General features: G+C 59.4%; 1 protein-coding gene across 4 annotated transcripts in view; it reads left to right on the top strand.

Moving 5' to 3' along the window:
• Positions 1 to 5,079: 5,079 nt before the first annotated feature.
• The window catches only part of GSE1 (Gse1 coiled-coil protein), a 105,262-nt gene continuing 85,123 nt past the window's right edge, over positions 5,080 to 25,218 (top strand). For 3 of the 4 annotated variants that reach the window (XM_063168144.1, XM_063168142.1, XM_063168143.1), the window contains exon 1: positions 5,935 to 7,026. In XM_063168144.1, coding sequence (XP_063024214.1) covers positions 6,046 to 7,026 — 981 coding nt within the window. In that variant the 5' untranslated portion in view covers positions 5,935 to 6,045. Of the gene's footprint in view, positions 7,027 to 25,218 lie in introns of all 4 variants that reach the window. The other variant, XM_063168141.1, reaches the window with a different exon arrangement.

The raw sequence follows: 25,218 nt of genomic DNA, 5'->3' as shown, positions 1-25,218 counted from the left end.
CCTGGAGGCCAAGCAGGAGCACAGCAGGCTTGGAACACCCTCGGAGCTTGGAAAACACTTTCAGCAGCCCACAGGGGATGCCGAGTTGCCGGGATGGGTTTGTGCTCTGGAAGGACATAGGGTGCAGAGTCCCCGCTCGGTGCCAGCGCCCAAGGGCACTGCAGGGGTCTGGCTGCTGCTCCCGGGTTTTTACTGCTCTGCAAACTGTTATTATTTGCAGTGACAAACCTTTTCTTCTCTTTTTCACCCCCCTCTCTCCCTCTCCTCTCCACCCTTTTTTAATAGCAGCCTCTAACAGCCACACTCATTCTTCTTTGTTGACACGGCCCTTTGGCATCAGCACTTGGCATTTGCAGAGCTGCTCGCCCTGGAAAGGAAAAGAAAAAAAAATCTTTTTTTTTTTTTAAAAAAAACCTTCTGGAAAAGCCCCACAGGCAGCAACTGGGCCCGTGTGCCTTGCAGGGACGTGGCTCCCTCCTGCCCATGGGGACATGGAGGGAATCAGGGCTGGTCCCAGTGAGGGTGAGCAGGAGGAGCAGCACGAGGTCAATGCTGTGGGTGCCCACGGAGGGATTTGGGGCATGGATTGAGGGTTCAGGATTGTCCTCTTAAATTCATGGACTCACGGGGTGCTCCTGGTTGGACTCAGCCCCCGTGACCACCGTGCCAGGCACCAAATGTGTCCCCACACAGCTTTGTCCTCCAGGAGCAGCAATGTCTTTGCCACAGCCTGGGAGCGCCCAGAGAGGCTCAGAGTGTCCCCACAGGGCTGTGGTGGCCGTCAGTGACCCCCTCCTCTCCCCAGAACCACCTCCCTCCTTCCTGCCTGCTGGGGACCCTGCCAGCAGCATCCTTCCCTCCTTCCCTGGCTCCCCTCTCAGCCTGCAGCTGTGACTCCAGCGCGGTGTGGCCGTGTCCCCGTCCCCTCCACCCCGTCACAGCTCCCCGTCACCTGTGCACAGCTTTCCCTGGGTCATTATTTTTTTGATTCCAGGCTCTCTGCTGTGCAGAGGCAGATGTTCCTGCTCTCACCAGCTGGGATCTTGGCCAGCAGCATCCTTGACTCACCTGCATGGCCACACGAAGGACTGGGGGAAAAGAGTTTGCAGGAGAAAAAACTGCCTGGGCTTTTCCAGCGAAAAAAAATCAATGAAGTCAGTCCAGAAGTTCAAAGAAAGGTTGAAGCAGCAGATAAGGGATATATCCCCACCATTTCCATGAACCAACCCTATCTCTCCCATCTGAAAAATCAGCACCAACCGAGTGCAGAGATCAGCCTTTTTCAAAACAACAGAAAAAAAAAAAGGAAATAAAAGCTTGCCGAGAGAAATACAGCTGTTGAGCACAGAGTTCAAGGTCACTGAACTCCAGACCAGTGTCCCAGCATCCCGTGGCAGCCACTCTGCCACCTTCACCCCAGGCAGGTGACACTGTGGAGCTCAGCCTGGCCACCCCGTGCCTCAGTTTCCCCAGCGGGAATCATCACCCATGCTGGCACGTGGTGGCATTTAGCTGGATTTTGGGCAGGGATGATGCCAGGGCTGGGCTGCCCTTCCCAGTGCCCTTCCCTGCCTGGCTTTGCTGTTGGGCAGGACGCCAGGAGCCCACGGGCGGAGGTGGGAGCCTGGACAGGCACCGTGCAGGCAGCGGCTGTTCTGCCTCGCTGGCCACACTCAGCTGGGAATTGCCTCCTTGGAGAAATATTCCCTTCTCAAACACCAGGCCCTGGAGAGGATTATCCAGAGGGGGTGGCTGGGGCAGCAGTCACGCTGTCTCGAAGGCACTGTGTTGTTTGAAATGCTCTTTAAGGCACTTGATGACTCACAGCAACAGCTGGAAGGAATAAGCAGTTGGTAATTTCCATATTAACCTCCCGCTCCCAGGGATGTGGGATCTGCAGCACGTGCCTGCTCCAAGGGGTGCCAGGGAATGGGTGCTGCCGGGGCCTGTCCTGCAGGGCAAGAGGGCAACGGGGACTGGGATAGGAACAAGGACAGAGATGGGGATTGGGATGGGAATGGCAATGGGGATGGGGAGGGAGATAGGGGTAGAAATGGGGATGAGGATACAGATGAGGATGGGAATGAGGGTGAGGATGAGGATGAGATGGGACAAAAGTGGGAAAAGGAAGGAGTATAAGGATAAGGATGGCAATAGGGACAGGAGTGGAAACAGGAATGGGGATGGCGATGAGAAAAGAGATAAGGTTGGGGCTGGCAGCGGGGATGGATGCAGGAATGGGGATGGAAATGAGGATGGGGACAGGAATGGGAATGGGGACAAGGATGAAGACAGGAATGGGAATGGGGACAAGGATGGGCTACTCATGCTTCCATCCTGAATCCCTGCCCCATACAAGCCAGAGGGGCCCCACGGGGCCGATCACAGCTGTTTGCACAGCACCTTGCACAACTGGTGCTGAGTCCTGACACAAGACAGGGCCTGTCCCCTACCCTGTAAGGGACATCTGTCCCTGGAGCTTGTCTTTGAGCAGGGGACCACCCCTACACCGCATCCAGCAAGGCACAGTGTGACATTGGCCATGCTGAGCGAGCCAGCAGCCGCCCTGCCCTGCCTCCCAGTGCGCTCACAGCGCTGGGGGAGCAGACCTGGCTGTCCCTGTCAGACCCCAGCCCAGCCCAGGGGTGGGTGGCTGCTGTGCGGGCCCAGCTCTGGCAGCAGGGCTGCGCGCCGGCCGCGGGAGCCGCGCTGGAAAATCCTGCGCTAGGCTCGCCTTGATCCCCGCGCGCCCCGGGGGACGCCTCTGCCGCCAGGGCATGTGTTTTCAGTTCTTGCCGAGGCCGACTTGAGAAATTTTCTCTCCCTCCCAGCTTCTCTGTTGCAAACAGCAACCGCAGGGCCCGGGCGGCACAGGATGATAAATGAGCTGCTCTGTCCGGGCGCAGCCGAGGCCCGGGGAGCTGCTCCGAGGCCGCGTCCCGGTGGGGCACGGGGGGAACGGGGGAGCCGGGGGCTTGTGGAGCCTCCGGAGAGGGGCACGGGGGGTTGGTGTTCCAGGGCAGGCTGGGGAGGGGGGTTTGGCCCTGCTGAGCTCCGGACTTTGAATACGGCGCGTTGTTTCTGGCCCATGTGCGGAGCAGGCGGGAGAGCATCTGTCGGCTGCGCTCGAAGGGTGGGCTGAGCTGGTGGCCGCAGCTCCCGGGGGAGCTCCAGCTGGGCAGCTGGGCCGAGGCATTCCCAGATCTGCTGCCGCTGCCTGGGGTCAGGGATCCATCCGGCCCAGTGGCCCCTTTCCATCCGGGAACAGGGGTGACACCGAGGCACCGTGCGCGGCTTTAAAGAGCATCTGAGTCATGCCCACCCCGAGGCGCGGCGCTCCCGCTGCCCTCGGCGCATAGAGCGGCCACCACATCAGCCCTATAAATAAATAAAATATAACGAGGCCCTGCTGTCTTCTGGAAACCCCTGAAAAAGCCCCGTGGAGCCAGTTCTCCCAAGGTATCGTGTTCCCGCTTTGTGCGCTGCCTCCCACCCCCTGCTCCTTTACTCCCGGAGCCATCTGCGTGGAAACTGGATCCGGGTCCCCGAAGAGCCCCAGTGCCCCTGCCCGCGCTCCAGCTGATGTCACACAATCTGTTTGATCTCAGGGCCAGTTGCCGGGGAGCACCGGACGCTGTCACCCGCAGTCCGGGTGGGAGGTGACACCGAGGCTCGGTCAGCCCCAGGGGGACCCGGACGGGGTGGCCCGAGCAGTGATGATGAGGAGCAAGGGGCAGCGTGGCATCGTCTGGGTGTGCTGGCACGTGGCTCAGGCATCCGTCCTGTTGTCCCTCTGTCCCTGTGTCCTATCCAACCTTGCCTCTTTGGGTTTCCTCCTGCACCCTCCCAGCTCAGGCGGATTTGCAAGGACAGCACCTGGGATATTGCAATGACTTGCTGTGAACTCAAACTCCACAGCGCTTCCTACTAAAACGACTGTTTGGAAAAAAAAAAAAAAAAATAATCCCCCTTCCAGCTCCTAATATATTTATTTAATCGGGAGAGCCGTGCCGAGCCGGTGGGCACGCTGACGAGCCGCTGGGGTGGTTAATCAGTCAGGTCTAATTGAGGCTGGCCCTGGGCACAGTTTGCGCTTCCGCGGTGCCTATTGTCCAAGGACAGCAAAGTGCTTTCCAAGCATTAAATCTTATCGCGGGCTGCGAGGCAGGTAAGGATATACCGGGATTATTGCATGCGCCGCTGAAACGCCGCCAGCTCCGGCTGGGAACGCATCAGCTATTTACCAGTGAGTGGCAAAGCGACGCAGCATTTTAGGACCGAGCGGGAAATAGAATCTGGTATTGAACTGGAACAGCGGCAGCAGTTTGAAAGTGGGAAATAAATTACCGGGGGTGGTCGGGACACCGAGTTAATGGCTGGAAAGGGCAGGAAAGGGCCGCTGCTCTCGGTGGGATCCGTGAAGCGGGACGCGGTGCCTTTGGGGGGTGCGAGCCGCACAAAGCGCCGTGGCGCGGTTTGGGGGTGCCGGGTGGGACACGGGTGGGACACGGGTGACGGGAGCGGAGGGGACAGCGTGCGGGGGCCGGTGCGGGGATCCCGGTGACAAAACGCGCTCGGGGGGCGGCTGTGTAAATCCCCACGTCCCTCCCTCCCCGGCGGGGTCCCTGGGCCGCGCTGGCTCCGCGCTGGCTCCGGGCGGGCTCGGGGCGGGCGGGGGGTGGCAGCGGCTCGTTCCTCCCTCCGGGCCCCCCCGGGAGGGCAGGTCGCGGCGGGGGGGCCGGGGAGGAGCCGGGCCGGGGGCGCCGGGGCCGGGAGGCGGCCGGCAGCCGCCCTTCCTCCGCGCCGCCGGCGGGACCCAAACTTTCGCACCGAACTTTTATCCCGGGTTTATTTTTGTTGCCGTCCGTGGGTATTTTGTTGTTGCCGCGGGGAGCTTTTTTGTTGTTGTTGTTGTTGTTGTTGTTGCCGTTGTTTTATCATAATTTTTTTTTCTTTCCTTTCTCGCTGCCTTCCCCCCGGCGGGAGGAGGCGGGCGGAGGGGTGGGGGGGGAGCGCTCCGCAAACCCGCCCCCCGAGCCTGCGTGTCCGGCGGAGCCGCGGGATGAGCCGGGGGCGGCGATGAGCGCGGCGGGGCCGGGGGCGGCGGCGGGGCCGGGGGCAGCGGCGGCGCCGCTCTCCCGCAAGCAGCGGCTGATGGCCGCGCTGGCGGCCGGCGAGGCGGCGGCGGCGGCGGCGGCGGGGGGGGGCGGCCCCGGGACCGCGCAACCCTCGGCGCCCCCGCTCTGCTGCTTCATCTGCGGCGGCGGCATCAGCCGCGGCAAAGAGCTCAAGCTTCAAGTGCGACCCCCCCGCGACCACCGGCCCTTCTTCCCCTTCCTGCAGCACCAGGAGCCGGCGCCCGGAGCCCGCGCCGTCTCGGCGGAGGGCTGCGCCCTGGTCTGCGCTGTCTGCCGCTGCTTCCTGGGCGAGCAGTGGGACTCCTTCGAGCGCAGCCGCACGCCGGTGGAGAAGCGCATGTACTGGCTCAAGCGGCCCCATCAGTGCGAGGCGGCGGCGGCGGCGGCGGCGGCGGGGGGAGCCGGGCTGCGGCGGGGGGCCACGGGCTGGGACCCCGCCGCGCCGCCGCGCCGCGCCGCCGGCCACCCGGAGGAGGAGGAGGAGGAGGAAGAGGAGGAGGAGGAGGAAGGGCCGGCAGCCGGCTCCGAGCTCTCCGAGCTCTCCGACGCCGAGCCCCTGTCGGAGCCCGAGGGGGCGGGCGGCGCTGCGCGGGCCCCCCCGGCGGCGGGCAGCGAGCGGGGGCCCCCCTGCTGCTCCTCGGACAGCGAGATCAACATCACCAGCGAGGAGGAGGAGGAGGAGGAGGAAGGCAGCGAGCGGCCCGCTTGGGCGCCGGGCACCGCCTGCTACATCTGCGGCAGCCCCCTGGCACCGGGCGCCCAGCACCGCGTCCACGTGCAGAAGCAGGAGAAGAGCTCGCCGGGACCTTTCTTCCCGTTCCTGTGGCTGCACAGCCCCCCGGCGGGCGCCCAGCCGCTGTCGCCCACCGGCAGCACCCTGGTGTGTCCCTGCTGCTTCGCCTCGCTCATGCAGCAGTGGCAGAGCTTCGAGCTGGCCAACGTGCCCGTGCTGCAGCGGCTCTACGTGGTGCCCCTGGGCGCCGGGGCCATGCCCGCCAAGGGCCGCCGCGGCGTGAAGGAGGACGGCCCGGGCATCCCGCCGCTGCCCGAGGCTTGCTACCTGTGCGGGGAGGAGTGCGGCAAGGAGGCGAGGCCGGTGGCGGCCAGGATCACCAACGGCAACGCCAAGAGCACGATGCATTTCCCCTTCCTCAGCCTCCTGCCCTGCCCGCCCGGCGCCAAGGGGCTCAACAAGCACTGGGAGGTCAGCAGCTGCCGCAAGTGCTTCGGGGTGCTGCAGGACCTGTGGGCCATGTACAGGGCCTGTCACAACGAGGAGCTCATCTCCTCCGTGCAGAGCTTCCTGGGCAGGTACCACCAGGTCTTCTCGGCCGGTGACCTCGCCGGCCACCCCGCTGTCATCAAGCCGGGTCCCACCTCCGTCTGCTACATCTGCGGGGCCGAGCTGGGAGCTGGCAAGGAGTTCCAGCTCAACGTCAACCCTCCGGGGCGCTTTGGGGAGAAGGAGCCCTTTTTCCCCTTCCTGACCGTGTACCCGCCCGCGCCGCGGGCCAGACCGGCCGACTCCACGGGGCTGGTGGCCACCTGCATCCTGTGCTACCACGACCTGCTGGGACAGTGGCTGCAGCACGAGGGCAGGAACTCCCACCACCCCAGCAGCGCCTGGTCCCGCCAGTACAAGGTGGAGACCTTCGTCTGCTTCTTCTGCCGGCAGGAGAAGAAGCGGTGCCTTGGATTAAGAGCGGTTCGGGTGGCCAGGCTCCCCGTGTTCCTCTACACGCTGCGCGTGGCCAACAGCCTGCTGGTGGACGATGGCAAGCAGCTGACCATCGGCGCCTGTGCCGAGTGCGGGGCCGTGGTGCTGGCTGGCAAGAGCGTGACCCCGCCGGAGCTGCTGGCAGCGGCGCCCCCCGCTCTGCTCCCCAAGGTAAGGCAGCTGGCCAGGCCCCCATCCCTCCTTTCCCAGCGCTTCCCACCGCTGGGATCCGGGAGGAGTCGGAGCGGTGACATAGATGGATGCTCGTGTTTTGGGTCTGGCTGCTGGGGGTGGATGCTAATGGGTGGGGTGCCTTTAGCAGTGAACTTTTGGAGCTGTCAAGCTGCGAAGGAGCAGATAAAAACCCTTCCAGGAGGTGGGAAGAGCCAAGAGCTGTCCCGTTCCAGAAGTGTCGGTGTTGTTGGCAGCCTCGCATGAGGGAGGTGGGAGCCAGGACAGAGGAAATGCCAACCCTGTCCTGCTGGCCATCAGCGGTGCTCAGAGGTGCCAGGGAGGGCTGCCTGGCCTGCCCTCCATGGAGCATCCTTGGGAAGCTGGAAGGAGCTCATGGGCTCTGTAGGAAACTTCCCAACTTCTCCCCGGTTTTACAAGGTGCCTTAATGAGGGGATTTCCTTTGGAGGAGCCCCAGTTCTTCCCACAGCTGCTGGGTGAGCACAGGGCTGGGTTCCCCCCACTTATCCTGCAGTGAGGGCTCCCCAAAAGCCCTGCAACCCTGAAGGGTGTCATGGGTGTCATGGCCCAGGTGCTGCCAGATTCCCCAGCTGCTCCTTTCTGGGGTTACACAGGTTGCTTTGAGGCCATCCCCTCAAAAGCACATGGCAGAGCAAAAGTTTATTCCTCCCAAGCTTGTCTTTCTCGTGGGATGGGAAAATAACAGCTTTTCCTCCCAAATCTCCAGCTTGTGGGAGCTCTCCAGAGCCGCTGCTCTGCACCACCAAACCAGGCCCCAGGCTGGGCTCTGTCAAATGCCAACGTCCCAAATCCCCGAGGTCATTTTCAAAGCCTTTCAGCTCCATCCGTAGCCAGAACCCTGCGGCTCTCCGAGGCGCTGGCATTTTCTTTAGAAATGTAAACCAGTCCTTCCCAGACAGCGCTCCTTTTCTCTCCCATCCCTCTCCCTTGGCTGCTCACAAATATAATTTCCCATTCAGCTGTGCTGGCTCCTGACCTGGGGGGACACTTGGAGAGGCACCAGGCAGGAGCTGCATCCACCTGGAGGGTGCCAGGATGGCACGGGAGGTTGGGTTGGCACCAGTGCTGGGAATCCTCTGGAAGTTGTTCCTTTTTGGGGTTTCCTCCAGCTCTGTCAGCCTGAGCTGGGTGGTCCTGACATGATTTTGGGTGGTTTGTGGATGGATTTCCATGGTTGCTGGGTGGGTTGTGATGCCCATGTGGTGGTCATTGGTCTGGTGGCATTTCCAAGGTGCTGGTGGCCATGGAGGACTCGGGATTCAGGTGAGCAGCCCGTGGTGCTGATCCAGGGTGGGTGAACTGATGAGGGGGGCATCGCCTGCATGTCCCCAGCTGGTTCTTCAGGCCTCTGCCCCCTTGGTGTCCCCAGGCCACCTCGTGGGGACATCATCAGCAGCAATTTGTTCCAGCATGGGTGGGTTCCTGTGGGGTTCCTCAGTGACCCCCCCCAGTTCTCCACATTTTTCATGCACTCCAGTCCTCGTCCTCCCTGGCCCCAGTCCCAAACTCCCAGGAGGACACAGAGTGTGCCTTCAGGAAGGGACACTGCTGAGCTCCTCCTCTTGTTCCAGGTTTGCTAATGAGCAAATTAAGGGGCTGCTGCAGGGGGTTGGTGGCAGGAGGGACAGCAGGGCTGCCTGGGGACATCGTGGCCTGGTGGGGACTCTGGCTGGCCACAAGGCCCTGGCTCATTTTCCCTCCCTGTCCCCGCATGCTTTCCAGCAGGCTGAGGCCTCGCAGATGTCAAGGTTATTTAAAACACGGCTTAATGCTTGGGCAGGGCACTTGGTTAATTTAGCTGTACCCTTGTTCAGCCGTTCTTGCTGCTCAAAGTCACCCCAGATGAGCCTTTCACTCTCGTGTGACACCCAGGGCCCCGTGATGGTGGGACCAGGCTGGAGGGAACGAGCCTGAGCAGTTAAATCATTCAATTAAAATGATTTAAATTTAATAAATCGTTAAATTAAAACGATTTAAAAATCATTAAATTAAAACCCCAAAAGCCACCAGACACCCCCACATGTCCCTGTTTGGGGCTGAGGTCCCCCTTTGTGACATTGTGGAGGTGCTGATGAGGGACCCCCACATCTGGGGCTTGCCAGGAGGGAGGAGCCACTGATTTTTGGGATGGGTGCTGCCCGTGCAGCTGGTTTGGTGGTGGGGAGCAGAGGAGCAGGCAGGGCTCTGGGGAGCTTGGTGGTGCCTGAAGCTCTCCCTGGGGCAGGAGGATCTCCTGGAGGTGAGCTCTGCACAGCCCTGCTGTGGTTGGCACGTGTGGGGCGGGTTTGGGTTGTCCCTTCCAAGAAGAAAAGGCAGTGCTGGGTGTAGAGGGGGAATCTGGCTTGGGCATCCTTTGGCTTGTCACCCTTGGTGCCCAGATGTGGAAACGGATTTTCTGTCCAGCTGTGCCCCTTACAAGGGGAAGATCAATGCACTTATTGGTGTGGGGCTCTGATTTTGGGGTGTCCAGGTGGGATTCTCCTGCTGATCAGGATAAATTCCCTGTGCATCCCCCTGGGGTGTGCATGAGCTGGTTCCTCCAGCAGCCGCTGCTGGGAGCCATGGCTTTGAATGGACCCCAGAATGCCCAGGTTTGGTCACTTCCCAGAGGTGACAGTGACCTGCTCCAGGCTGGCTGTGCCTTCTCAAGGCACCCCCAGGCTCTCCAGCCTTCTCCACAGGGATGAAGTGATGCATTCCCAGCTCAGGGCTGCTTGTCCTCAGCCTGCCTGGCATCCTCAGAGTGCTGTGCTCACCAGGAAAAGCTTCCCCTGTCCTCCAGCTCTTCCCATCTTCACCTTCCACTGCTCTCCCTGCACTTATGTACCTCTAAGAGTGACTCCTTTTGAGGTTTTCTGGTTTTTTTCCCCCTTAAATGCAACTTTTTTGGAAATACTTCCAAGTATTTGGAAAGCTCTCAAATCCTACCATAACTCAGGCACAGCTGTTCAGGACAACCGAGTGATCAGGCCCAGCCCACACGGGTTCACAACCAGCAGGAATTGTCACCCGATGTCCTGTGACAAGGTGACCCACTCAGTGGCTCAGGGGTCTTGTCTGTGTGGATTTTAGTAAAGGCTTTGGCAGCATTTCCCTGGAGAAATTGGCTGCTCGTGGCTTGGGTGGATTGCTGTTCCTTGGGTCCAAAACTGTCTGGGTGCTGGGCCTGGAGGGTGGCAGGGAGTGGGGACGTGTCCGGGTGGTGGCTGGTCAGCAGGGGTGTCCCCAGGGCTCAGCGTTGGGGCTGAGGGAGCTGGGCAGGGGCTCAGCCTGGAGAAAAGGGGGATCAGGGGGCCCCTGTGGCTCTGCACAGCTCCTGCCAGGAGGGGACAGGAACAGGGAACAGGGACAGGAGCAGAGGGAACAGCCTCAGGCTGGGCCAGGGCAGGCTCTGGGTGGTTATTCAGGAAAATTTCTCCACTGGAAGGGTCATCAGGCTCTGGCACAGCTGCCCAGGGTAATGATGGAGTCGCCATTCCTTGAGGGATTTAAAAAAGGTGGCACTTGGGGACCTGGTCACTGGTGGCCTTGGCAGCGCTGGGGGAACGGCAGAATGATGGTCTTGGAGGGTTTTTCCATTTTCCAGCCCAAACAAATCTGTGGTTCTGTGCTCAGTATCCTTTGGTGTTGGCATGGATCTCACTGCTGCTCCCAGCTGCTCCTCGGGCTGGTTTCTGGGAATCTCATGGAGTTTTCCATGCCCCATTCCCACTTTTCAGAGCACACCTGGGGCTGCTGGTGTGGGGCTGTGCCTGGCGGGGCACAGCCAGGCCCCAGGGGCTGAGTTCTCTGTATTTGCTAATTGCCAGCAGTGCTGTTGGCTCAGCTGGGGATTTGGCCCCTGCTGCAGGTTCCCAGCTCCAAAGGTCATGGCTGCATTTCCAAATCACTGCGTGGAGCTGACAGCTGTTGGTGGGCACTTTCCTTTTGGCTCTCGGAAAGGGCTTTGGGCAAAAATCAAAGAGTTTCTTGTGTTCTCCACTAAACCTTGTCCCACTGATGCTGAGCAGCAGCCAAAGCTCCCGGATGCCAGGAAAACAAACCCAGAAGGCGGGGAGTGATGCCTGAGCACTCCTCCTGCATTGCACCAGGCCAGATTATGGGATATTTGGGTGCACTGCAGCATGAGAATCGAGAGACCTGTGTAGGAAGAGCCCCAGGCACTTCTTTGCATCTTTTACGGATTTTGAAGGAAATCAAAAACCTTCTGGCCACTGCCAGTGTTTTGGGTGGTGGTGCCTTTTTGGCCAAGCTGGTGGCACCTCTGTGTCCCTGCCCAGGCACCATGTGTGGGCTCCAGAGGGGTGGCACGGGCTGCACTTGGCTTCTCCTCATCCCTTTAATAAGGAGCAGAGCTGGTCTAACTCACCTCAACCTTCTGGCTTCCAGCTTGGGCTGGTTTTGGTGGTTTTACCTTTGCTTTGTGTGGCAATTTTTTGCCATCAGGAATTCCAGCAGATTCAGAGCAGGATTTTAGCCAGCTTCTCTGGGATAAACCTGTTCAGTTTGCAGATTCAGAGCAGGGTTTTAGCTAACTTTACTGGGATAAACCTGTTCAGTTTGCAGATTCAGAGTTTTGGTTAACTTTAGTGGGATAAACCTGTCCAGTTTGCAGATTCAGAGCAGGATTTTAGCCAGCCTCTCTGGGATAAACCTGTTCAGTTTGCAGATTCAGAGCAGGGTTTTAGCTAACTTTACTGGGATAAACCTGTTCAGTTTGCAGATTCAGAGTTTTAGCTAACTTTACTGGGGTAAACCTGTCCAGTTTGCAGTTTGTGTGAAGTTGTTTTTAGTGAGGCCTTTCAGCAAAGCAGCTGCTCAGCCAGTGCCGACCCTGGGCTGGCATTTTCAGCTGAGATCTCAATCCCAGCATGGAGGTGGCAATATAATCATGGGATGACTTCATGTCTCGGGGCACGGCCTCCCCTGGGATCGTGTTCCCACATGGCAAACAAAGAAACAACTCGGGGAAAACGCACCCTGGGCTGTGACAGTGATTGCAGGGGTCCCAGAATGAGGGAAGGGATGAGGATCTGACTCCGTGTTTCAGAAGGCTTGATTTATTATTTTATGATATATATTATATTAAAACTATACTGAAAGAATAGAAGAAAGGATTTCATCAGAAGGCTGGCTAAGAATAGAAAAGGAAAGAATGATAACAAAGGTTTGTGGCTAGGACAGAGTCTGAGCCAGCTGGGCTATGATTGGCCATTAATTAGAAACAACCACATGAGACCAATCACAGCTGCACCTGTTGCATTCCACAGCAGCAGATAATCAATGTTTACATTTTGTTCCTGAGACCTCTCGGCTTCTCCTAAGGAAAGGATTTTTCATAGAAGGTGTCAGTGACACTGGGCTTTCTCCTGCCACTGAGGTCAGGGCTGCCCTGCCGTGTGGGAACAGCACCTGGCTGTCCCTCCTCATCCTCACCTGACACTTTGCCTGTGTCGGTCACCCCCGGCGTTTCCATCTGGGGCTGTTTGTCCTTCGTCCCCACTGTGGGGAGCAGCACAGGGGTCTTTGCTCAGGCCGGGCTGACCTTGCTGGACCAGCTGTCCCAAATTCCAGGGCTGTGCTGCCAGCGCCGCGTCCTGCAGGCCTTGTGCTGACTCCACAGCTCACCAGCTGGCTGCTATATATTTATATTTATATTTATTTTTTTCACCCTGCCCTCCCTGCTCTCTGCTTTCTCCCTGCCTCTCCCAAAAGCAGCAGCTCCAGCAGGCACCTGCCATAAACGCTGCTCTGACAGCGTGCTGCACCCCTGGAACACCACCCTGGGGACAGGCACTGGCTCCACTCCCCAGCCCATGCAGGGAAAAGGCTTTTGCAAGCTCTGGAGCATCCCCTGGAGCGGCAGCCAAGCCGGAGAGGGGGTGAAGGGCCGGCTCTGGCTGCTGCAGACGGACAGATGTTGTGTGCAGACACTTGGCCCTCCCCAGCCGTCCGGGAAGCTCGGTCACGGGGGGCAGCCTGGGATGCTCCTTGGCTGCTGCCCAGCGAGCAGGGACTTCCCTGCACAGCAGCGTGGGTGCCTGGCCTTCCAAGGCATCAGCCATGGCAGGAGTTGGCTTTTCACCCCTCAGGAGACCAGCTGGGTGCTGTCCTCACACCCCCGTCACTGTCCTTGGGTGGCGAGGAGCCGTCTCCGTCTTCTCCTGAGCAGGTTTTGGGGACACACAATGTTTTGGGGCAGGTTTTGGGGACCCACAATGTTTTGGGGCAGGTTTCGAGGACACACAGTGTTTTGGGGCAGGTTTTGGGGACACACAGTGTTTTGGGGCAGGTTTCGAGGACACACAGTGTTTTGGGGACCCACAATGTTTTGGGGACACACAGTGTTTTGGGGCAGGTTTCGGGGACACACAGTGTTTTGGGGCAGGTTTTGGGGACCCACAATGTTTTGGGGCAGGTTTTGGGGACACACAATGTTTTGGGGCAGATTTTGGGGACACACAGTGTTTTGGGGCAGGTTTTGGGGACACACAGTGTTTTGGGGACCCACAATGTTTCGGGGACACACAGTGTTTTGGGGCAGGTTTCGGGGACACACAGTGTTTTGGGGCAGGTTTCAAGGACCCACAATGTTTTGGGGCAGGTTTTGGGGACCCACAGTGTTTTGGGGCAGGTTTCGGGGACACACAGTGTTTTGGGGCGCTGGGCACAGCTGGTTTGCCAGGAGCCCTTTTACACCTCTGTGGCTGCAGGAGGTGCCCTGGATCCGTTCCCACACTGTTTTTTTGGGGCGAGGGGAGCTCTGTTTGCTCCCTGATGGCACCTTTGGCTCCTTCTTTAGAGATGATCCTGTGCTGCTGGGCAGCATCTGGATCTCCGGGAGCAGGGCAGGGACGGAGGGGATGGCTCCAGGGTGGTTTTTGGGTGTCCTGGGAGAAGGGTGGTGTTACCTGGGTGCTCTTCACAGCCTGCCGTGGCTATGACGCTGCTTCTGCCTCTTTGCTTTCCTTCTTTTCCTCCCCCCTTCCCCGTTAGCACAAGTGCTGCAGGGCTTTGGGAGCTCTCTTCAGGGAGGCTGAAGTCATCTGTTTACCCACGGAGCTGTGCTTGGAGCAGCAGCTGCCCCGGCTCTGCCTCTGCAACCTGCAGGAGAGGGGCCTGTGCTGGGCGTGCCGTGAGCTGCACTGGGGCAGGGCGAGCCTGTGGGGCTCTGGGCTGCCTCACATGCCACCCCATGCCATGCCATGCCATGCCATGCCATGCCATGCCATGCCATGCCATGCCATGCCATGCCATGCCATGCCATGCCATGCCATGCCATGCCATCCCATGCCATCCCATCCCATCCCATCCCATCCCATCCCATCCCATCATGGCCCTGGGCTGTCCATGCTGTGCTGTGCAGGTGTAGGAGCTCCCTCCATCCACAGAACTCCCAAAATTCTGTGTTTTGGTGGCCATATCCAGGCACCAGTTCTGGATGGGCCGTTCCTGGTGGCACAGGGACCTGCTGCAGGATTTACCAGGGGTTGTTCTGTTCCAACATTGCCTGCCCTGGTGTCCTGGCAGAGCCAGCTCTTGGCAGGGGTGAGCAGCTGGGTTTTGGGGCTGGCTTTGACCAGGAATTTGTGGGAAGGGTCTCCTTGGTCAGGAATAAGTGTATATATATATATATATTTAGATTTATTTATATATTTTCTATATGGATGGATGGATGGATGGATGGATGGATGGGGGATGGATGGATGGATGGATGGATGGATGGATGGATGGATGGATGGATGGATGGATGGATGGATGGATGGATGATGGATTGATGGATGGATGGATGGATGGATGGATGGATGGATGGATGGATGGATGGATGGATGATGGATGGATGGATGGATGGATGATGGATGGATGATGGATGGATGGATGGATGGATGGATGGATGGATGATGGATGGATGGATGGATGGATGGATGATGGATGGATGGATGATGGATGGATGGATGGATGGATGGATGGATGGATGGATGGATGGATGATGGATGGATGATGGATGGATGGATGGATGGATGATGGATGGATGGATGATGGATGGATGGATGGATGGATGGATGGATGGATGGATGGATGGATGGATGGATGATGGATGGATGGATGGATGATGGATGGATGATGGATGGATGGATGGATGGATGGATGGATGGATGGATGGATGGATGGATGGGGGATGGATGGATGGATGGATGGATGGATGATGGATGGATGGATGGATGGATGATGGATGGATGATGGATGGATGGATGATGGATGGATGGATGGATGGATGGATGGATGGATGGATGGATGGATGGATGGATGGATGATGGATGGATGATGGATGGATGGATGATGGATGGATGATGGATGGATGGATGATGGATGGATGGATGGATGGATGGATGGATGGATGATGGATGGATGGATGGATGGATGATGGATGGATGGATGGATGGATGGATGGATGGATGGATGGTCGGTCTCCTGCCCCTCTCCTTGTCCTCACTGCCAAACCAGCCTCATTTTCCTGTCCCCATCTCTCCCCTGGCTGTGGGAGCAGGCAGCAGGAGTTATCCCCGAGTGCAAACACTGCAAACACAAACACAAGGCCTTTCAGTTCTCCATGAAGGCAGCGCTGCCAAGGTCAACCTGCTGTGGGGACAGGCCCGGCTTGTCCCTGCTGGGCCTGCTCTTGGTGAGGGTGGCACCCCGGGGGTGTCCAGGCTGTTCCCAGTGTGGGTTCTGGGGGTGTCCTGGCTGTCCCTGGTGTGGCACCTCAGGAGTGTTCCAGCTCTTCCTGATGTGGGCTCCGGGGGTGTCCTGGCTGTTCCTGATGTGACATCCCAGGGGTGTCTTGTCTGTTCCCAGTTTGGCACCCCAGGGCTGTCATGGTTGTTCCCAGTGGGGGCTCTGGGGATGTCCTGGCTGGTCCCAATGTGGCACCCCAGGACTGTCCCTGCTGTTCCCACTGAGGGGTCTGGGGTGTCCCAGCTGTTCCTACTGAGGGGCTCTGGGGTGTCCCTGCTGTTCCTGGTGTGGGTTCTGGGGTGTCCCAGCTGTTCCTGGTGTGGGGCTCTGGGGTGTCCCAGCTGTTCCCACTGAGGGGCTCTGGGGTGTCCCTGCTGTTCCCACTGTGGGGCTCTGGGGTGTCCCTGCTGTTCCTGGTGTGGGCTCTGGGGTGTCCCTGCTGTTCCTGGTGTGGGCTCTGGGGTGTCCCTGCTGTTCCCACTGAGGGGCTCTGGGGTGTCCCTGCTGTTCCTGGTGTGGGCTCTGGGGTGTCCCTGCTGCTCCCACCGAGGGGCTCCCAGGGCCGGGGACAGCCGGCTCTGCTGCTGCAGACACAGTCCAGATGCTCCGGCTGCGGCGTCTCTGGAGGGGGAGATGAATTCGCTCCTGCCGTCTTCTGTTTTCAGTCCAGAACATCTGCACAGTAACTGGGAAATCTGGGCTTTCTCCTGCTTCTCAGCCAGGTCCTGTCAGCCCTTTCCTCTTCCAAAAAGGGCTTGGGTGGTTGGTGGTTTTTTTCCCTTCCCCTTCCCGCTATTGCCTGTGCTGTGTAACCTGCTCCCTGCTGTGCATCCTGTCGGGGCTCTGCTTGGCTTTTACTCCAGAAGGAGCATTTGGAGGGACCTGCCCACCTCAGCCACCTCCTGAGCTCAGGGATGTGGATCCCCAAGAGCAGATTTTCCTGCTCCTGTGGCGCTGGGGTCACCCAAGCTCCTGGGTCACTCATTGCAGTTTTTTTTCCTTTTGCTGGTCCTGGAGCCTGGGTGCTTCGTGCTGAGCGCTTGGGGCTGGACAGCCCCTCCCAAAGCTGTCACTGGGACGCATTGGAGGCTGCAGGGTGGCCCCCACCCTGCTCCCTGCTCTTTCCAGCCCTGAGTGGCTTGGCCAGGCTGGCCCTGGGCTGGCCAGGACAGCTCTGGGCTTGGCAGCATCCCACGGGGTGAGGTTTGTTCCGCGGCCGCTGGCTCGGGCTCCTGGCACGGCTCTGGTGGGTGCTGGGCACCTCCTTCTCCTCGCTGCTGCTTCCACCGTGCCACGGGGACACTCAGGAGGTGTCACCCCAATAACTGAGCCGCTGGAGGAGGAATAAATCCTGCTGTCGTGTCCTTCCTCCCTTTCCATGCACAGTCTGTGCTCTCACCCTGACCTTCCCCACCGGAACTGCTGTGGTCCAGTGAGCCCAAACCGGGCTCCATCCTTTATCCACCCTGCACCTTCTCCTTCCTTCACACCGATTTCCTGCCTCTTTGCTCCTCTTCTGGTCCTTTTGCTGTGTTTTGCCCCACCCCTTGGTGCCCTAGTTGTGGCAGTGCTGGCGCTGTGCCCGGTGCCCTCTGCTCCGAGCGGAAGGAAGGGCTCCAGGGAGGGATGGCAGCGTTGGGATGATGCCAGAGGGGTTTGGCCTTGCCTGGGACAGGGCACTGGGCTCCAGGGAGGGATGGCAGCGTTGGGATGGTGCCAGAGGGGTTTGGCCTTGCCTGGGACAGGGCACTGGGCTCCAGGGAGGGATGGCAGCGTTGGGGTGGTGCCAGAGGGGTTTGGCCTTGCTTTGGACAGGGGACTGGGCTCCAGGGAGGGATGGCAGCGTTGGGGTGATGCCATCTGGGACAGGGGACTGGGCTCCAGGGAGGGATGGCAGCGTTGGGATGGTGCCAGAGGGGTTTGGCCTTGCTTTGGACAGGGGACTGGGCTCCAGGGAGGGATGGCAGCGTTGGGGTGATGCCAGAGGGGTCTGTCCTTGCCTGGGACAGGGGACTGACCCCTCAGAGGGGCTCTGGGGCCATGGATATCATGGGTGCTGCTCCCCCAGGCAATCAGGGGACTTGCAGGACACAAAGAGACAGTGGAGGAGGGAGATGCCACCTCTCTCTTTGGGGACCTGGGGACAAAGTGCAAATGGTGCTGCTCCCCCTTGGAGGAGGAGGAAGGGAAACGCTGAGGATGAGATGATTTTGGGTGGCCTTGAGGGCCAGCAGGCTGCCTGGGGGGGGATGGCTGGCTGCGGGCTTGGCACCTGGAGGTGACGTGTGCCCGCTGTCCCTGTCCTGGGGACAGCCACACAGCTCCGGCCTCGCCGCTGCTATTTCTGTCCAGCCACCGCCAGCAGGGCCAGCAGCTGCTGCCCTTTCCCTCCCCATCCCCTCGGAGCCGTGGGATGCATGGAGACAGGATGAGGAATCCCCCCAGCGTGGGCAGCAGCTCAGTCCCCCTCGGGATCTCCCCTCCAGCCCCGTTTTCCTCCCGTTTAACCCCGGGCTGTGCCTGAGTTTGGCAGGAACAGCGCTGGGCTGGAGAGAGGAGGGTGGCAGGGCCGGGAGGGGGCCGGGGTGCAGGGGGAGGTCCGGTTTCTCCCTTTCCTGCAGGAATTAGGGAGGCCACATGCTGCCAGCAGTGTTTGGCTGGTAGAGGCAAGCGGAGGCTCCGAGGAGGCGAGCAGGCGTCCGCACAGATGGAAATTTGATCACCCACGGCTCAACAGATTGTTTGATTTATTTTAAAATCAAGCAGATGGCTGCAACAGGAGTTTGTTTAAGTTCAGCTCCGAGCTGGGCCAACGGCCAGGATACTCGGGGGTAGGCGTGCCAAAAAATGTTCAATGACTTTGGTCATCACCCACCTCTCCTCCTCCTCCTCCTCCTCCTCCTCCCTCCTTGCCTCGCTCCAGCACACACACACCCTGCTCCCCCTCTTATCGCATCCTCGCCTTCATCTCTTGGCTCCTGCAGCTCGCTTTGTCTCTCCCGGCGGGCGCAGCCTTGCCCTCCGCTTTTCCTCCCCTTCCAGGAGCTCCAGGGGGTTTAACTCTTCCCCGGCCATCCCCTCGCCGTGCTTCCCTTCTGCTGGAGGGGTGCGGTGGGGATTGAGGGAGAGCCCCCAGCCCTGTCCCCTCTGGGACCGGTCTGGGGGAATGGAGAGCTCTGGGAGCTGGCTGGATGCCCAGAGGGACAGCCTGCCCCACACCGTGCCCCACACTGTGCCCCACACTGTGCCCCACACCGTGCCCCACACCCTGCCCACACCCTGCCCCACTCCCTGCCCCACACTGTGCCCCACACTGTGCCCCATTCCCTGCCCCATTCCCTGCCCCATTCCCTGCCCCATTCCCTGCCCCACTCCTGCCCCATTCCCTGCCCCATTCCCTGTTCCATTCCCTGCCCATTCCCTGCCCCATTCCCTGACCCCATGGCTGTCCCTCTGTGGTGACGAGGGGGTGGATGCATCCTGGTGTCCCCCAGCCTGGGTGGGCTGGGGTCCCGGCAGTGTGGCACCCCCATGGTGGGCTGTGAGGGCTGCTCTGGGCACGGAGCAGAGCCCCTGCTGCAGCCCGTGGGGCTCTGGATGAGTTCCTGGCCTCGCTGCCATGTGGCCAGCAGGGAAGGGGCTGGAGGAGCCAGTGGGAACCGCCTGGGGTGTGCTAAACTGCTGTAAATGGGATGGGGCCTGCTGTGCTCAGGGCTTCAAATCACCCAGTGCCACCAGGCTGGCACCGCCCTGGGGTGGCACAGGGTCCCCAGCACGTGTGGCCATGTCCCCCCAGCCCGCCAGGGGCCATCTGGGATGCTCGTTATGGCAGGGACAAGGAGCTCTGGGACGAGTGGGTGGGATGCTCCAGGAGCACCGGGCATCCTTGGTGCCCTTGGGATACCCCTGTGCCCCACAGGACCATGGCAGGCTCGGTGCACCCTCTCCCTGCAGGCTTTCCTGCCAGAGAATTGCCCGTTCTGCCCTTTCTGGGGGCAGGTCTGTGTGATGGGACCCCTCCCCAGCTGCCCTCTCCCCTCCAGGCGGGGCTGGGGGCTGTGGCTCCTGCTGGGAGCAGCGTGTGGGGCTGCAAGGGGTTAAGGCAGGCAAAGGAAAACAAGAGTGCTGCAGGGCCTGGGTGGCTGACAAGCCAAACAACTGTTTTTGACTCACTGCTGCTGCCTTGCCAAGTGCAATTGCTTCCACATTCCCATCCCCTGGCTGCAGGGGCGCGGGGAGATGTTGGCTGTTTGTGGTCAGCAGGGGAAGGGGGATGCCGGGGGAAGGGCTGGCTCTGCACGGCTTTTCCTCAGCTCTCCCCTCTTCAGTTCCCCTCCCTGGACAGGGGCAGGGCTGATGGTGGTGCCAGGGAGGTGATGGTGCTGCCACAGGGGTGATGGTGGTGCCAGGGGGCTGATGATGGTGCCACGAGGTGAAGGTGCCAGGATGGTTATGTTGGTGCCAGGGGGGTGATGATGGTGCCATGGTGGTGATGGTGGTGCCAGGGAGGTGATGGTGGTGCCAGGAGGGTAATGATGGTGCTAGGGGGGTGATGGTGGTGCCAGGGGGGTGATGGTGGTGCCAGGGGGGTGATGGTGGTGCCACGAGGTGAAGGTGCCAGGGGGGTGATGATGGTGCCACAGGAATGATGATGGTGCCATGGTGGTGATGGTGGTGCCATGGTGGTGATGATGGTGCCAGGGAGGTGATGGTGGTGCCAGGAGGGTAATGATGGTGCCAGGGGGGTGATGGTGGTGCCAGGGGGGTGATGATGGTGCCATGGTGGTGATGATGGTGCCAGGGGGGTGATGGTGGTGCCAGGGTCACTCAGCCCAGTTCCTGGTGGAGCATCCCCTGTGCCAGAGTTAAAGGTGGGCGAGGGAATGGGGGTTTAAATGCACCCCCAGGGTGTCTGTCCTGCCTTTCCCTGCTGTTTGTCTGCAGGGGGGAAGCTGGGAAGTGGCTCCTTCCCTCTCAGGGGGTGTTGGGGGCCAGCAGCTCCCATTTCCCCCCTCTCCATCCCCTCAAGCCCCACATCCTCAATGTCCCCATTGCACCCCTCCACGGCGGTGGGGAGTGATCCCACTGCTCTGAGACTGAGCTCTCCTGTGGGGCTGGGCCCCCCACCTCGCCTGGGTGTCTGCAGGGTTTGGGGGACACACACACAACCCCAATAAAACCCCCAGGCCTCCGGGCGCTGGTGCTGTGGTGGTGGAGACAGGAAGAAATAATTCCTTGGAGAAGAGGCTGGGGAGTTACAGCAAAGATTTGAGCTGCTCAGGGTCGCTGCTTTGTGGAGTTAATTATCTTCTGAGTCTGGGTTTTTTGGGTGTTTTTTGAGTCGGCGGTTTTTGGTTTTTTTGTTGGTTGTTTTTATTTTTTTTTTTTTCTCCTTGGGATTATTTCTTGGCAAATGAGGCGTCGTTGTGAAGCACTGAGCTCTGCTCCCTCCGAGCTCCTGGCTGCTAAGTGCTGTGGAGGAGATCCTGCTCTTAAAAAAAAAACAAAAAAAAAAAAACCAAAAATCAACACGCACAAAAAAATAAAAACCACCCTCAAAAAAAGCCCTGCTGCTTTTGCAGTGTGGATATGGGGTCTGGGATAGCTCCGGGGGATTCTGTGCTCATGGACGTGTTTCTTTGGGGAAGCTGGAGCAGGAGCCTCCTGTGGGCAGCTCTGGGATGGGCAGGGGAGGATGTGGAGATGCTTGGAGGGTACCTGGGCCATGCAGGGCCCAAGTCCAGCCTGGACTGGGGGTCTGGAAGGAGCCCCCACATTTGGGAAGCTGTGGGGGTGTGCTGTGAGCTGACCCTTGGGTGAGGAGGGCGTTTATGGGGCAGCTGTTTCCCCATTTGGGATGATGGGATATTGCTCCAGCACCACATTCCCGTCACCCTCTGGCTCCTGGGGCTCTGCTGCTGCCTCCCCCGCTTTGCAGAGGCCATTTCCCCCTCCTGGCTGTGCTGGGACAGCGGGGCTGGGGTGCTGAGGGTGGCCTGGGTGCTGTGGGATAAATGGGAGGCACACCTGGAGCTGCTCCTGCAGGCTCTGGCTCCTCTGGCTCCTGCTGCTGTCCCTGGTCAATCTCAGCCTCCTTTGCTGAGCAGGAGCTGGTGCTGCTGGAGGTCAGCATGGAAATCCCTTCCCCTGTTGGTGCTGCAGGAAGGAGCCCCAGAGGCTCCCCCAAAACATCGTGATGTCCATGAGGGATGTGGGACTGCGCCACTGGGACAGACACAGCATCCATCACCCCACCTTCAGCAGGGCTGCAGCCCCATCTCTGCCCCTCTCTGAGCTCCCACCACCCTGCAGGACCCATCCACGCCATCCTGGCACCCTGCAGGACCCACCCACGCCATCCTGACACCCTGCAGGACCCATCCATGACATCCTGACACCCTGCAGGACCCATCCACACCATCCTGACCATCCACACCATCCTGGCACCCTGCAGGACCCATCCACGCCATCCTGACACCCTGCAGGACCCATCCACACCATCCACACCATCCTGACCATCCACACCATCCTGGCACCCTGCAGGACCCATCCACACCATCCACACCATCCTGGCACCCTGCAGGACCCACCCACGCCGCTCCCACCCCGCTGGCAACGGCGCTGTCACCAGGGCAAACCCCCAGACTGTGCCCAGCACACCCAGGGGCCCTCCCAGCCGCAGTGGCAGGGCACGCTGCTGTCCCCTGTGGTGTGGGACACCTTGCCAGCCCCTAATCCCGACATGAGAAGGCAATTAGGGGCCGGGCTGGGCAGATGGGGCGCAGTGCCGCCGCCGTGGGGCTGCAGCTGGGGCTGGGGCTGGGGCTGGGGCTGGGGCTGGCTCTGCCTCCTCCTCCTCCTCCTCCTAATGTGTTTGCAAATCCTCCCCAGCTGAGGGGATTAAAGGCGGCATCTGGCTCGCTTTAGAATATTAAAACAAAGGGAGTTGTAGGCGCCATGATCGGGGGCAGGCGCGGGAGGGAGGGAGCGGGGCCGGGGCCGGGGGGGCTGCGGGCAGGGCTGCAGGAATCCCCCCCTCCCTCCCCGGCCTTGCCACCGGCGTTTCCCTGAGGAATAAAGCATTTCCCGTGGGTTGGCAGCCGGGCCCGGCACCGGGGGGATGCTGGGGGCGGGTGGGCCGCGCCGGGGGTGCTGTTTTGGGGGGGTACAGGGAGGTTTCTCTCTCCCTCTCTCTCTCTCTGTGCTTTTTCCACCCCGTGGAGCTGCTCTGGAAGCGGCAGGAATTCAGGAAGCCGGCGTGCGGCGGGTGCCAAGTCAGGCTGTACCGCAGCCAAGCCCCTGCTTGTTTTCTCGTCTTGCTGGAGCCAGTAAGTGACCTTATTAGCTTAGGGGGCAGCTGCCTTATTAACACACATCTGGCGGCGAGGGGGCCGCATAGGCCCGATATTGTCTGCCTGCCTGCTCCCAGCGCCGCTCGGGGGGCTCCCCCCGTGGATTCTGCCACCCCTCCCACAGGCAGGGCTGGCATCCAGGCAGCCCCACTGCCCCCCATGCGTCCCCCGGCGAGGATTAGGCAGATGGGGTTAGGATTTGCTGGGGATTAATAATCTGAGGTTATAATCTGTGGTGGAGAGGGGGAGTGGGGTCCCCCAGCAGCGTGCTGTTGGCAGGCCCATGGATGCTGCCCCATCTCCCATCTTGCTTTTTGGGGCTCGGCGTCACCCTGCGGGATGGGATCGCTCAGAGGGGCTGGACCACCCATGCAGCATCCTCACATCCCTGCCAGCAGCCGGGGTGGGCACTGGGGTTTCCTTCTGGATTGGTGTCAGCGTCTCCTGCGTGCTGGATTCGGGGCTTTTCCGGCAGATTTGGCTCCTGAGGCTGGGGGGTTCCCAGCAGGATGGGAGCTGGGAGGCTCCTGCTGTGCCAGCACAGGGAGCTGGGGGCTTTCTGCTGGTGTTGAGCCACCCCAGGCTCTGTGGGTGCACATCCCATCACGGCCATCCAGCCCTGTGCCAGTGCCCACCCTCACCCAGAGCTGCCCGTTTCCCCTCCCTGGCTGCGACCAGAGCCAAGCTGGGAGCGCCCTGTGCCCCATGCCCTGACCTGGCACATCCCCGGGGGGCACTGGGCGCCCGCCCTCCCCCCCGGCACACAGGGATGCCCTTTGTCCTTCTTGGCCTGTGGGGGAACTCGGCAGCTCTTGGCTTCTCCCTTCTGTTTTGGAAAATCAAAACATTTGCGGGGCGGCCCACTCGCGCCCTGCCGCCACGGAGAGAGGCACTTGGCTGACTCCTCTGCTTTCCTTGGCCGCTGCTCGCGCTCGGGGGGGGCTTTTCTCCACCTCCTCACCCCTCTTTTTTCTTTCCTCCCCCCCCACTTTTTTTTTTTTTTTTTTTTTTAATTTTTTTCTTCCCCATGCTGTAAGCTTGGAGAAATATTCCCAGCCTGCAGGAAGAGCCCAGGGGGGCTTTTCGGGGGCTTTTCTCCCCCTCCTCACCCCCCTTTTTTCTTTTCCCCTCCCTTTTTTTTTTTTTAATTTTATTTATTTTTTACTTTTTATTTTTTTTTTTATTTTTATTTATTTATTTTTTTTCTTCCCTATGCTGTAAGCTTGGAAAAACACCCCCAGCCTGCAGGAAGAACCCAGGGCGGGCTTTTCTCCACCTCCTCACCCCTATTTTTTCTTTTCCCCCCCCCCCCCTTTTTTTTGGTGGGTTTTTTTTTTTTTTTTCATTTTATTTTAATTTTTTATTTTCTTTTTTCCTTCCCTATGCTGTAAGCTTGGAGAAACACCCCCAGCCTGCAGGAAGAACCGCCCAGGGGGGGCTTTTCTCCACATCCTCACCCCTCTTTTTTCTTTTCCCCCCCTTTTTTTTGTTTTTTTTTTTTAATTTAATTTTTAAAATTTTATACTTTTTCTTTTTTTTTTTTTATTTTTCATTTTTTTTTATTATTATTTTTTTTTTCTTCCCTATGCTGTAAGCTTGTAAAAACACCCCCAGCCTGCAGGAAGAGCCCAGGGGGGGCTTTTCTCCACCTCCTCACTCCCCTTTTTTCTTTTCCCCTCCCTTTTTTTTTTTTTTTTAAATTTTATTTATTTTTTACTTTTTATTTTTTATTTTTTAATTATTTTTTATTTTTTATTTTTTTTTCCCTATGCTGCAAGCTTGGAGAAACACCCCCAGCCTGCAGGAAGAGCCCAGGGGGGGGCTTTTCTCCACCTCCTCACCCCTCTCTTTTCTTTTTCTTCCCTTTTTATTTTCATTATTTTTTTTATTATTTCCTTCCCTATGCTGTAAGCTTGGAGAAGCACCCCCAGCCTGCAGGAATAGCCACCCAGAGGGGGCTCTGCTGGTGCCCACCAGCCCCTGGCACCGACCTTGCTGTCTGCTGGGAAGGGCGGCTGTGCCGGGTGGCCGGAGCAGCCCCAGCGCTAATGAGCTCTGCCT

This window comes from Melospiza melodia, chromosome 13, assembly GCF_035770615.1.
Source record: "Melospiza melodia melodia isolate bMelMel2 chromosome 13, bMelMel2.pri, whole genome shotgun sequence".
NCBI lineage: Eukaryota > Metazoa > Chordata > Aves > Passeriformes > Passerellidae > Melospiza > Melospiza melodia.
The sequence above is the reverse complement of the archived record's forward strand: the minus strand, read 5'-3'. Positions and strand labels throughout refer to the sequence as shown.